Raw genomic sequence first — 15,060 nt, forward strand, 5'->3', positions numbered from 1 at the left:
TGAAGATAGTTTAAAAGAAATCAATCAACAAACGAACAAACAGACATGGAAAATAAATTTAACCTTTTACATATAGTGTGGCAAACAGATTTCAGCTAAAAACAAATAACCACACGAAAATGGATATGGAAGGTTATGACCTCTTTGACGCTCAAACAAGCAGCACATTTTAATTAAATTATTTAATATTTTAAACAAACGTGTTATTTTGAAGGGTTTTCTTCAAGGAATATTTGTTCAGCCTTATATATTGCAGCCTTATAAATGTACAACATTAAACATAATTGTACACCGGGACACTGTTCCTCACCAACTAGGTTTAGCAGGACCTGTAGGCTTCTGTGTACACAATGAATTATGTTTCTATAGGACACATGCCCCTTCATGAAATGATGAAATGTAAATGAATTGTCTGTGATGAATAATACTGTACTTATTGAATATGCTCATAATTCAGTGAACATACTGTTGTTATATGAACAGTTTCATATACCCAAATAAAGCTCTGAATATCCTTTGTGGTTGGTGAAATCATTTTTTGAGTGAGTGAGTGAGTGAGTGAGTTGGGTTTAATCCCTCTTTAACAGTATTCCATTTACATCGAGGAATGTCAGCTTAATGTGGGAGCAAAGCCATAAGTGATGCAGGTCTCAGACGTTAACCACTTGGTGAAACCCAGTTCACCCAGGAGCACGGGTATGGTGCTGACAAACCTAGAAACATAATTGGGGCGAACCGGGATTCGAACCCACAATTATAGGTTGACCTCCAGTGACAGTGCTGAAGAGACTTTTTGAGCTTTGCATTTCTATAGACTTTGCAATAACATTACCTAATGCTCACTAGGCCACTTTTTCAATATTCAAGAAAGCATTTTCAACTTCTTGTACTTGTAGCTGAAAAGTAGGGACCAATCTGACATTTCTAGTCGCATTAAAAGAATTCTTATCATTCTGAGAGAAATTATGCCTGTTTTGCCCCTAAAATATATGTGTGCATTCATGAATGTGTTCAGAATATCGATGGACACTGGCAGGAATTCGTTGTTTTCGGGTAGGTTTCACATCAGCACTTGACAAGTAGATTAGATGCAAGTCAGATCGGATTGAGATGGTGACATGTTTTTTTTCAAGATACACTACCATCAAATTAACTTATAGAAACAAATCGTTTCCGTCATTGCCAAGTGGTCGTTTAGTCAGTCCGGACATCAATGGCTTTGTTTAAAGGGACAAGGGTCCACAGTGATCCAGCCATTCAAGCCTCCCCAAGAGTAGAGTTTTTTAAGGATCATGGGTTCGATTCCAAGCTTCGCCAAAATCAAGTAAAACATTCCACTGACACGAAGCTGACATACTGTGATATGACTGAAATAGTTTTCAAATCGGTATAAAACCCAACTCAATCACACACAGACGTATTCTACAGCGGAGAAAGTCACTCACCATGAAGAGACACATTAACCTGCAACGCATTTTATAATATTTTATTGAACATTAAAGACGTGTACAATAACGCGGTGACAGTATTTGATATCCTATGAGAGCCTCACCGTACAAGAAGGTAAAAACACTGATGATATCCGTCAGTCCGTTGCCTGCTGGCCATAACACTATAATTTCAAATTCTACTCCATACAAACTGGTAACAATTAAATGTCATGATGTGTGACAAAACCCAACCATCATTAACACATTATGTTACACCCTGGTTACATAAAATGAATACAATATACGTATAAGAACCACAAACAAAATGATAGAACAGGTGAGTCACTTCCGTTATCTCACGACATTGATGACAGTAACGTTCACAGTAACACTTATTGCACTGGACAGCCAATCGACACAAGAAGGTCATATACGGCACGGTGTCTTTTACGGTGTGCCATCATGGCCGCTGTATCCCCATCCTTGTCCCTGGCATTTATGTCTGCCAGGTTTTGAGAGAGGATATGCTTCACCATCTCCACATTTCCACCAAAAGAAGCCAGATGTAGGATGTTGTCACCATTACTGTCCACTGAGGAAATTTGAGCACCTTCATTCAGAAGTATATCAAACACTTCTCTATGTCCATAATTCGCTGCTATCATTAATGGTGTCCTTCCGTATATTCCTCTACTGGTAATGTTCACTAGGCCCTGTGCCAGGATATGCTGTACCATCTTCGCATGCCCCCCTCTGCAGGCCCAGTGAAGAATGCTGTCGCCATCCTCATCCACCAGAGATATATTAGCTCCCATACACACTAGATAGTCAGACACGTCTCTGTGTCCACAATATGCAGCCTTCATGAGGGGAGTTGATCCAGCCTTTGTTCTGCTGTTAACATCAACACTGTATTGTGACAGTACATATCTCACCATGGCGATATGTCCCCCTAAGCAAGCCCAATGCAGGATGTTGTTGCCGTAAGCATTCACCAGTGTTACATTCGCTCCTTTTCTCATCAGAAGGTCAAATATTCTTCTGTGTCCCTTCTGTGCGGCCATCATGAGTGGTGTCCTCCCTAGCTTCTTGTCTCTACTGTTGACGTCTACCACACCCCGGGACAGGATGCGTTTCACTCGGCCCAGGTCCCCCTTTCTACATGCATCGTGAAGTGGGTTGTTCTCTAAAGTGTCCTGCTTGCCAATGTTGTGTTTTGGTGATTTCTCACGGTAGTTCTGCATCCCATCTGCACATAAATATATCACAATGGTTCAATGACATCAATTTGTTTGCAAAATTCATTGCAATAAATATATATCTAGAATAAAAACTGTTTGATGATAATATACTGAACCGCCAAAGAAACGTCAACATGGACAGATATATGACAAACCTTATTTGTCCAAACACTGTAAACATATTTTGAGACCTATTAAAAAGATGAAACTTGGCTGAAACTGATCATCAAGGTTGAATTTAAAGTGTCAAATGTTCTTAAAGTGAAACAGAACACCAGTCTCTGAGAAAACGGCATCACAAGTCAGAATCTCGTATGTCCGCCATGTGCATTGATGACTGCCGTGCAACGTTGATACATGGAATTGTTGAGGCGGTTGATGAAGGCAATAGGCACTTGAGCAAACACTCTGAGAAATGTCTGACACAGTTAAGTTGCAGTTATCAGCCTTGGTCGGACGTCATTCAGCCGTCTTTGTATCTCGTCCCACAGGTGCTCATTGGGATTTAAATCGCAAGACAGGGCAAGAAACTCACGTGCATCGGCTTACCATGGCCGTTGCGTTTGGGCGATCGTTTTTTTTTGTCATCTGCTTGGTTTTTTATCATCAAATTTCTTTTTTGCAGACAAGGTAATGTTAAATTTTAGAAACTTTGACAAAACGTACACGGATATTTAAATGCCAACTCTTCATGCAATGTTTCGTTACCCATCTATACTATAACCTGTAAATAATGTGCCACCAAAACGAATTTGCGTGTAGTGTTTTGCATCTCATGTTGACATCATCAAAGGCGACTGACATTGGGCATCTTGTCAATCATTGGACAATGTCCAGAAGATTGCGCCTGTACAATATCATAGCTTACAAGGCTTGCCCCGGAACTCTGACGTCAAAGACATGGTTCGGCTTAAACACTGTGACACTGGCAGAACAAACAGTGCAAAGAGTCGTGTTCACAGATGAGAGCAGATTCCAGCTTTTTCAAAGAGAAAGAATTCATGGCTACCACCAACGAGGAGGACGAACGTCAAATTGTTGCCTTCAAGGCGTAGGTTGAGCATTGACGTCCATAAACACTGGTTGAGTGCCAGTGCCTGGTTGTTACAATGTGTCACAACAACAGGATTGGGGATGTGGTGTTTGTAACGATCGCTGTTGAAATTGCCTCGTACTATTACTATGTCCAGTTTACAGTTATGATATATTGGTCCCCACACCAATACGGAGCCTCCACTATCCCGGACAGTTGGTACACTGTTTTTTAGTGTGTCTCCCAACCCGCATTCGCCCATCTGTGATGTGCGGCAAGAATCTGCTTTCATCAGACCAGTGGATCCTTCGCCAAGTCCTCAGATTCCAATGAAGCCGAGCCATACACCTAGCCAGTCGAAGATTCTTATAATGAGCAGTTAATAAGGGACGTCTGATGACCCTTAATGATTTCAACCTAAATGAGTTTAGCCTGTTTCAGACAGTTCTGGTGGACAGATGCCTATTATGAAACCGTTATTTCTTCAGAGCTTTACTCGTAGCAAAAGGTTGTCACCTCGCAATACCTGCGAAAGCCCTGTCTTCCAATACAGCTGTCTTTCGGCGTGGCCCTGGTCGTGGACGTTCCTTTACCTTATGTGTCTGTGGTGTTTTCTTACGCGTCTGTTGATGACATTATAGTCATAGCCAAGTTTAACGCCCAACAGCTCTGCTTTGCCTGTGTCATGCATGCCAATAATTTGCCAATGGAGCGCCTCCGACAGCTTCCTGCGTGTCATGGCTAGACGTGCTGACTCAACTATCGGATAATTGCAACTTTATATACCGTTACTTGTATCAATATCAAAAAGCTTTTCCTGAAACTAGAGGGTATCATATTTTTTCATATTAAGACTTAGATGAGATTTCTTTTTCAAGAATATGAAGGTTGAGTGTTTTTTCTTACATAAGATTTTGAGCTGTGTCAAATTCAAACAGATAATATTTCCACCTTAACACTGTCGGTTAAGGCTTTCTTAGGATGAAAACAAACCTACTCATTCTCTAGATATTGAACAGGTGAGTGAACATGATTCACTTTAAAGACGGCAATGTTACATCCATTTCAAGGTCAGACGAATGACACTATTATAACTGACGTTAATAATTTGATCATCTGCAATGGTCAAGATTGATTAATGATAATGCTGACTGGAATAATCATATATCTTCCCACTAACCACTAACATACTACGCCACGATAAGACCTCTTTACCCCTCGATCACATAACACAGGTCATTATAGTTAGTGCTTGTCACAGATATAAGGTCAATGTGCAGCACATGAAAGTAAGTAAAGTCTCAGACGCAAGGTCAACATCAATGGTGACCAAGAATACCTTTTCAATAACGTACGTAGATTGAAGATGTTGAGAGTACACAGTAGTACAGTAAACTACGTTCATAGCGAACACGCTTAAAACGAACTGACGGATACAACAAATGGGTCTTTTTGGTCACAGCCTTTTGCTATATATACGTTGCATATATGCGTATAATGAACTATGGTTATAACAAACTAAAATTACTGGTCCCTTTGAGTTCGCTATAGCCGTAGTTTACTGTGGTGTGAAAAGGACAAGACATTACCTTGTACACAGACAGATTTTCCAGATCGAGTCTCCAAACATCTCAGCCCGACATTGCAAGTCTTGGATGCACAGGAACCAGCCGGGACCTTTAAACAGGAGGGATAATCAATATACGAGAATATCTCTTTGGTCTGTTGTTGAATCATGCATGTTTATGAAATTTTCAAGACATTTAAACTTATGTATAATTTATGTTTAATTGTTTTTATTTTCTTGTTCAATGGATATTGTAAACATAACTTGTGGAGTAAGTTTATTTGTATTCAATGTGGGCATTCAATTGTTTATTATGCATTTTCTGTCCTATAAACATATCTTTCACAATTTGCTGCAGGTTTGTTAATGGCCGTACACATAACTTATTTTGGGATAGGGTATTTAGGCAAGAAGTAGGCCTCCTAAGGGTCACCAATTGTGTTCTCCTCCGTGCTGATGTGTTTCCTTATGCATAAGAATCTGAATTTCTGCTGGATTGGCAAAATTGAAACATGGCCAAATGGTCGATTCTCGTCCACTGATTTAACCACCTGAGTCAGAAATATAGCTGTATCATATTTAAACTATGCATCTGTGTGACAGGAAAATATTATCCACAAAACTGCATGATAAGAGGGATGACTTCAATTTTCTCCAGACGCTTCATCTTTTGTTGACTACATTTCACAACTTGAAGTACAACTGGGCGTTCTTTTTCTACAAAGATTTCAAAGGGCGCCAAAAGACTTACTCCAATAATGTTTAATCAGGCTTACATCATACTAGGCCTGAGTAGACATGTGGGGGACATTTCCAAATTTGACGCACCAGAATCAAAAGGATGCCCGATGCAGATCCCTATTATGATTTGTACCAGAGTTTCCAGTGTTTTCAGGTGAGCAATGGGCATGCTTTTGCATGTGTTTCAAACAGGTGCTCCGGTAGGGTAGCATACGCCCACCTTTACGTGAACACTTGGTGGTATCATCACTCATTGATAGCGATTCATAAATACATATTTGTGGCAAGGACTCAATCGATCAGAAATGTCTTTATGATTACTGAAAGTGTTTTACTTACATTGGAATGATTCCTTGGAAGACTTATGTATCCTTCCTTCTTCTTGATCTTCCTTGATTCATCTCTTAACAAACGGCAGGTTAAAGTTTCAATATTGTATTCAACATTCAAACATGCTCCGTCTTCAATACATTTAAGCTGGCACAACTTTATGCCAATGTTAATGATAGTGACATAACTGTGCCTCAAAGTTTTAGTCGTCTTAGGTCCACACTCCGTCATGCTTGATGTGGGAAATACAAACATCAGAATAACTGTTAAATCCAGTAGCAGTTTAACACAGTCCCTTAAATATATAGGTTTCATCTTTCCGTGTTCACAGAGGATCTGCCACGTAGGATGCAGTTGAGCGACTACAACCGGGTCGAAGGTTCACGATAAGTTAAACGGTCAATTGTCTGGAGGCCACCACTAGCTAGACAGTGAACACAGTACTATGAACACCAATGTCTGGAGACTACCACCAGGAACTTAGTGAAACACAGTTATATGGACATCGATGTGTGGATACTACCACCAGGTGAACAGTGTACACAAGACTATGAACACCAATGTCTGGAGACAACACAAGTTATATAGACGGCGAACTAACAGCAGGTCGATAAACCAACTGAAACTAATTCCATCGATTCTAAAAAGTTCCACAGCGATAACAGTGACAACTGTCATATATATCCGGTGAATACCACTCAATGTCTTTTCTGTCATGGGACACCAGGTGATTTACACATCCTTGAAATGTACCAGAACAGAAAATGGAAATAAGGGCACACATGATGAATCTATTTCTGATGCTGACAACAGGAAGGTTCTTTTTCTCACTTTAGAAAAAAACCCATTGGTATCAACGTTTTGACATTGTTAATATTTTAACTCTTAACTTAAATGCAACGCCAAACAGCAAATAACTTGCTTAGGATGTTGCACTATACAGAACCTCTCGAAATCCAATGTTGTCAATTCCGCTAGCGATCTAGGATCAAAGTGGCTCTGAACCGATTTGTCCCTCTCATGAACGTAACCTCCCATCTCACCAGTTAGCTCCCCGCACTTAAGATCACATAGACCAGTGATCTAACTACCTCTTCGTACACTGAGCTAGCGGTACCTGAAAACACGGAGGTTCCCACAGCTAAGATCACATACACCAGTGATCTAACTACCTCTTCGTACACTGAGCTAGCGGTACCTGAAAACACTGAGGTTCCCACAGCTAAGATCACATAGACCAGTGATCTAGCTACCTCTTAGTACACTGAGCTAGCGGTACCTGAAAACACTGAGGTACCCACAGCTAAGATCACTGCGATACACGTACCTAAACATCCGTGCCCACATTGAAAAAAAACATCAAACACATAAACAATGTAACTAGTAACCACTGTTTTCAAAATGTATGGATATTCTTGAATATATTTTTAGCCAGTGTAAATAGTTCTCTACAGAAAAAAACATTTGCTCACAATACCTGCGTTGTATGTTTAAAAAAATCACAAACAAAAAGGCTTCAATCTAAACTTATGTTTTTCACTTTCAGCTTTTGCAAATTGACGGTTGAGGGTATTTCTGTTATGTGCAGCACTATCCGTAGAATCAACAGTTTTAAACTCATTCAATATGGATGGAGCTGGATGCCACATTCCGCGTGGTCTATTTATCATTGTCTATCAGAAGACCAGTAAAACTGTCGAGATGCGGAACAATAAATATTCTAAATACCATGGTAAGAAAAATACAAATTGCTTTACTTGTTTTGGTTCTGATGTATGTCTGGGCGTAGATGGGAATACTTGAAACTTTTTCGCTGTTTCCTGTCTAAATATCTTATCAAGCAGTGTCGTGAAAGACGTTGTTAGATATAATCTATATCCCTGCTGGTCTTCTACAGGAGACAGATCACGTGGCTTTGATAAACTGCATTTAATACACAAACTTTGCAAGCATAAATATTGTTTTCAGATCATTTGATAAACAAATGGATCTTTTGTCAGGACAATTAATCACAATAGAGAAAAACACGTGGAGCGAATATCATTATATATGGGGCAGTGTAAGGGCAGATGTACCAGGTCGTCTAAAGCAGATCATTCAATACAAAGAATATTCAGTTTAAGTACAGCACTTAAACGTGGCCTATGTTATTTGAATGCCTATTGCATTATGTCCACTTTGAAAATCAAGCAATGCCTCCTTATAATCACTTTCTTCCTTGACATATTATATTATTCTCTTTTAAAATCACTTTTGTAAGTAGAAAATAGTGCTAAGGGTAGGCTTTTGAGGAGTTTGGAATGCCAATCTGGTTTATAACAATCAATCTATCTTTGTTTGAAAACATGAAGAAACAGGGATTTTGTTACCGACATCTTGACCAATCTAAGCCTTCCAAACCATACATGAAAATAGATTTCTAATCATATAATATAATTATAATGGGCATCTGTTTAATCAGATGGAGCCAATACCGAGTTTACACGAAGAGTGATATATAAAGTGAATATTCTACCATCACAACAAGTGACAAGATTTAGTAACTGGAAACTAGCGCTTATACGCAATTTGCAGAACTTTCGGTGGCACCTTGATATTTCCACGTTTTGTAAATCCACGTATCTCACTTCCATAGGTCAAAACTGGTACAAGTTTCTGATCCAGTGTTTTAAAAGCAGTCATTTCAGTCACTTTGCGTTTTTATTGGAATGGTAGCTTTTAGGCCCTGAAATAATACTGCACGCCTATATCATTTTAAGGGTTATTAGTAATTCTAGATTTTTGCATGCCTTAACAACCTAAGTTTTCCTTCTGTTATATTTCCAAATGTTTATTTGGATAAATATGCCGCGTTTCGTAATACTTTTTTTTAAATTATTATTGATTGCATTCCCCACATTGGTGAAAACAGTCTAATCTTCTTTGCGATCATATAGTAGAATCGGCTGTCAGGTAGCCTCGTGATTAAAGCGTTTGCTCGTCACGCCGAAGACCCAGGTTCGATTCCCGACATGGGTACAATGTGTGAAGCCCATTTCTGGTGTCCCCCTCCGTGATATAGCTGGAATATAGCTAAAAGCAGCATAAAACCATACTCACTCACTCAATATAGTAGAATCTGCTAAAATCTTGTAAATTTGTTTTGGGTATCGGTTCCAAATCTACAAATGTTGCAGTGCTCGGAGAGTGTGGTCGATATGGTATTTATATTGATTCTTACACAAGATGTTTATATACTGGTTTAAGCTTCTTAATATGTCTCAAGAGAGATTTCCAAAACGGGTTTACGATATGTTAGTTAGGTTTGATGCCGTTGGTAGGAATACATGGGTTTCGGCTATTAAGAATATGTTATATTCTCATGGCTTCGGACATGTGTGGGAATTTCAAGGTGCTGGTGATCCTGAATATTTTATAAGTGAGTTTATACTGAGGGTTAAGGACTGTCATGCACAAACATGGTATTCTGAATTGTCTGGATGCTTGAAATTAGAACTGTATTCATTATTTATGACATCATTATCACTTGAACCGTATCTATCAAATGTATTATCAAAAGTAAAGCGACGTATGCTTACCCTTTTACGTATTGGAGAACTGGGAATTGTGCATAACACAGGAAGGAGGGATGGCATCGATAAGACACTCCGGTTTTGTCCATTGTGCAAGTTAAGGGCAGTTGAAAATGAAATTCATTTCCTTCTTGTTTGCCCTATTTATGAAGATATTCGCTCAAAATGTTTCCCATATTTAGACTTCATTACTGGTAATAATCGTAAAGATACACTGGTTAGAATGTTAAACTCTTCTGATGTAAACCGCCTTGAGAACTTAGCCAATTATGTTAAAAATGCTATCTGTCTTCGTTCTTCTTACCTGTAAATATTATGTCATGCAGCACTTGATGTGAAACTAATTTGTATATATATGTACGTGGGCCTGAGGCCTTATTACCGAATAAACTGATTGATTGATTGATTGAATCTGCTAAAATCAGTATCATTTCACTTAGGTGAAACCAAGGAGCACGGGTATGGTGCTGACAAACCTGGAAAAATAATCGGGCAAACCAGGGTAGAACCGCGATCATAGATTTCTGTAGTGCCCTAGGAACGCAACTCTACACAGCGAATTCCGGCGACATACACGTCTGGGCCATACGTGTCCCGTCTGGAGTACAAAACAGCCATCTGTTCCGATATATAAATAGCCCATGTCATCAGAAAATCTTCCTGTAACTATATTGGTATTAAAGGTCTTGAAGACATGTACATAAAAGCGACAATATCCTTTCCATAGTCATACAAATTCAACTAGAATACGGATGTTTGATATCAGTAGTAGTATAGGTGATAGGGGTACTGCCGCAGTTCACCCAGGCCCAGGCCCTGACAATGTTTCTATCGGTCTCTTCAGTTTATGAGAATTATGTATTGACGATCATGTGATCGCCATGTATCAAGATGCCATCCTTTATCAAGAAAACCTTTAAGCCAAATTGTAATGAAAATATTCTCTATTATTTATATTCATACGCATACCATTATTTTGGATATGGACAAATGAATGGTTAACTTAGTCATATCTCTAAGAGACCAGACTGTATACTCTTCTTCACAATTGGAAAGAAACAATTGATAACCGTTTTGGGATGGCTTGACATCAAGGAAATGATATATGTCTTGTGGTATTTCTCGCCATGTGTTGTTGGCTTGTTATTGCCAATTGTTATACACTTATATGAACATTTATCCAAATGGAAATATTTCGTTCTATCTTTGGAACATCACTATTAATTAATAATGGATAAATGTTCTATAGCCCACGAGGCTATTGGAAAGGTAAAGATGCAATACAAAAACTAGCCACAGCGGCTACAGTATCTGAAGATGTTGCCAAGGATTGGTTAAAGAAAAATGGTATATGGCAAATATACTTGCCAGCCCTGCGATATATACCAAGGAAATGGTTTGATATGTTCATGACTAATGAAGTTCATCAGGCTTACCTTTTTTTATTTTTTCCACATGATGAGGTGTGAAATGTTGCCAAGGATTGGTTAAAGAAACAAGCTGCATTACAAATATACTTGCCCTGCCCCACGATATATACAGAGGATACAGATGATGCAAGGAGGCTGAGTCATTAACTTCAAAAGGGACCACTAACCACAAAAGATTCAAGTGAGGTAGCTATTGCACTGGGCCGCATACATAAACGGGAACACTAAACATGGCCAAAGGTATTCAAGTACATCCTAGATGTGAGTTTATGGGATCAGTGATTAAACTATTAAAAATCAGGCATGGCGATAAAGAGTCCCATCGTAGCCAAACTTTTGTTGAAAGATTTAACCAAAACTTAGCAGAAAGTGTCTTTCGATATCAGTATCGGATTGAAATAAAATCAAAACAATTAAGATCAACGGAATTGGTGACACATTTGTCAGCTGTTTTATCAACATTTGATATTGTAGTAACAAGAATAATTGGTAAGAAACCATCCGATGTTATTAAAATTAAATATGTGACTTCAGCACCATGGCGAGATAAAGAACAAAAACGTTCAGATAGAGTAAGTATAAGATAATTATACCAGCCCAGTGAACTTGAAGACCAAAGCCATGCAACTGATATGGTTTGGTCTCTTAAAATATGCAACATTAGACGATTGGTTATGAAAGAAGGCAAACCGTTTATATATTGTGTTAAATTTGTGTGAGAAGAGTGGCTCATAGTTCCTATCATAGGGATACAGTATTACCTTCTTGAGTAAACATACGCATAGTTTGTTATAGCATATTTATCAATCCATCTCTTTGTAGCTACCCTTACCCCAGATCACTAAGATATCCACATTTGAGATTACTGAGCTATCCCTACTCCATGGCCCACTTACACAAAGCGATCTGAGCGCTAAGATGATCGTAACTCTCATACTTGAAAAGTTGCTCATAGTTTGTAGGGATACAGTTTTACCTCCTTGAGTAAACATATCATATACATAGTTTGTTTTAGCATTTTTTGCATCTTTATCAATCCATCTCTTTGTATCTAAGGGGGATAATGATGTCTTGTTCATTCTTAATCCATATACCCCGTGCTTATCATGTTTTATATGTCTTTTTACGACATACTTCTTAATGCCTTTAGCTTTTCTTATCTCATTGTTATCAATTTTATACACATCATTGGTTTGTATTTCGATTAACAAAAGAATCGGATATAACGCCTCGCATCTGTCACCATAAGTTCAGTGTAACAGAAATCATACATTAAGTAATCTGACAAGCCAAAAAGCTTATACTGGTCTGTTGAATTTTATATTACTCTTCCCTTATATGTTATGCCGCTTAGTCATTATCATCTATTTTACTATTATTTTCCTTTCTTCCTCATTACATCTGACCAATTCAACATCAACATGCCTCCTTAGATTCTTCATAGTTTTACCAAATACTGAGTTATTCATGAGCTTTTACAGATTCTTTTCGAAATCACTGGTAGCCATCTTTCTCAAATCTGTGTTTCGTCTTATGTGGGGCTCCACCAAGGACGTCGATCAAAATTAAGAACTCTGCATATTTTCTTTAGTTTCATGCCTTATTATAGATAAAACTGGAGACGTTTATAGTGGAGTACATATTTCGTCTTATCAATCAAATTATGTACGATTTTCTCGACGTTAGCTAACTTCGTCTTACCTATCAAGTTATGTTGATATTCGGACATCCAATCTCTATTCATCATTACTCATTCAGGAGCTAGTGGGAAACTGTCCTGATGGTTATGTTGGATAAGTCATCTTCTTAGGGTGTTGTAGGTTTACTGGAATCATATCCTTCCACCAGTTTACCAATGACTCAAAGAAACTGAACCATAGCTACAAACAACAAGTGATTCTCTTCATTCAAGTATCGCGATTCAACTCGAGGTACGTTTACACATGTTTACTAGAAGAGTCCAATCGAGACACATTTAAACATTGAATACTTGATTATCTGAAAATGTCATCACTTTGCTTTGATAAATACAACAAGAAGCAAGAGTCGAGCAAGGATTGTAGAAATGTACATGTTTGAACGGACATGTTTGAGCTCTTGCTTGGTGTTGATGTTGTCATGTTGCACAGAGAACAATGGGGAGTCGGACACCTTGAAACTTGGGATGCAAGCGTAACATTTCAAAAGCGAGGAAATGTTTTTCCTGAATCTTGTCAATCACGTTAGTGTCAAAAGGGACATATAAACCGATGATATAAACAATCTTATTGGATTTATCAAAAAGGAAAAGATCAAGTTTGCTGGCTTTGTAGATTTGGTACCTCCCATTCTGCTCACTGACATTGGGAGGGGACCCATGTTTGCTGCCAGGAATAAAGCCTTTGTGACAATCTGGGTAAGTCAGAAGACTGCAGTGTTGGGGAGTTTTCACATTCTCCAAAAGGTTCTCGATGGGTTCGACTAGGCAGCGCTTGCTGGTAGCAGTCCCATTCGTTTTGTGGGATGTGTGAAGAGGGGGGAAGGGCCCTGAGCTGGTGATTGGCCTGACCAGCCTGACTCTGCTAGGATCACCCAAACCCTCTTACCTGCATTTTTTTAAATAGAACAGCCTCAGAGGTATGAAACAAACCTGATCTTGTCCTTTTGATAAATCCATTGAAATGATTTACATCATTGAATTTTCTGTCCCTTTTGACACGAATGTGATTTACGATATTCAGGAAAATCATCACCCAAACCCTATTTGCTGCATTTTATATTTTAATATGTACATGAAAAAAACAAAAACATTTGTAAAGGCCTGAGGAGTAACTTATAATATACGAGTGTGAACAATTCTGTAGTGTAATGTATCTCAAGCATTATAAACATATTTTACACAATTTACTTAAGGTTTACTCCAATGATCATACACTAATTTGGGATAGGATATTTAGGCACGAAATGTATGTACCTCCATAGGCACCATTTTTGTTCTACTCCGTGCTCATTTGTTTCGTTTTGAGTCGGAATTTCTTCAAGATCAAAACCAAGGAAGTCTTCCAAGAAGTTTCACTTCAGTTTCAGGTATATTGATGATTGATATCATTCTATCATGGTCACATGGTGATTTCCCTACCAGTGATTTAACCACCCGAGTGTCAGAAATATAATATCCTAAAGACTGCATCATGACACGGGTGACTTCAACTTTACAACACACAACATTCCCTTCATGTCGAGCATCATTGTATCAACTTAAGGTACAATTGAGAATGCTTTTTACTTCAAAGATTTCAAAGAGCACCATACAACCCTTAATCAAAAGGTGTGTGTGTGTGTGTGTGTGTGTGTGTGTGTGTGTGTGTGTGTGTATGTGTGTTTCTCCATCCCCCCCCCCCCCCTCTCTCTCTCTTAAAAATAATTTAAGGGGAAAAGGTTTATGACCAAGATTTAAGTTGTTAACCTCGTCAACTTAAATTTGTGTTTTCCACTTTCACCTTTTGCAAAGTGACAGTAAAGAATATTTCTGTTGTGTGTAGCACTTTCTGTAGAATCAACAGTTCCCGGAAATACATTCATTATGTATGGAACTGGCTGTCGTATTTCCGTGTGGTACATTAGTCATATTCTATCAGAAATTAAGTGACAGTGTCGTGATTCAGAACAATATATCTGCTCCTCTTTAAAAATTGACATAGTGGGGTAGATTAGTGGTTAAAGCGTTTGATGGAATA

The 15,060-nt window shown here is 38.5% G+C and overlaps 1 protein-coding gene across 1 annotated transcript; it reads right to left on the reverse strand.

Moving 5' to 3' along the window:
• Positions 1-1,822: 1,822 nt before the first annotated feature.
• Positions 1,823-3,573, reverse strand: LOC124115275 (ankyrin-1-like). Its single transcript, XM_048384998.1, has 2 exons — positions 3,540-3,573; positions 1,823-2,679 (listed from the first exon to the last, which is right to left on the reverse strand). Exons 1-2 carry the CDS (start codon positions 3,571-3,573, stop codon positions 1,823-1,825), a joined length of 891 nt encoding a protein of 296 aa, XP_048240955.1.
• Positions 3,574-15,060: the final 11,487 nt, after the last annotated feature.

The sequence above is a fragment of the Haliotis rufescens genome, unplaced genomic scaffold, assembly GCF_023055435.1.
Source record: "Haliotis rufescens isolate VD_foot unplaced genomic scaffold, xgHalRufe1.0.p SCAF_53, whole genome shotgun sequence".
Taxonomy (NCBI): Eukaryota; Metazoa; Mollusca; class Gastropoda; order Lepetellida; family Haliotidae; genus Haliotis; species Haliotis rufescens.

Bases quoted from the DNA above. Each gene is read 5' to 3' on its own strand.
- LOC124115275 (XM_048384998.1), bottom strand. From the start codon at position 3,573: ATGTCTTTGACGTCAGAGTTCCGGGGCAAGCCTT. The intron at 2,680-3,539 runs GTAAGCTATGAT...ATTTATGTGCAG, and splicing joins AGAGTTCCGGGGCAAGCCTT to ATGGGATGCAGAACTACCGT.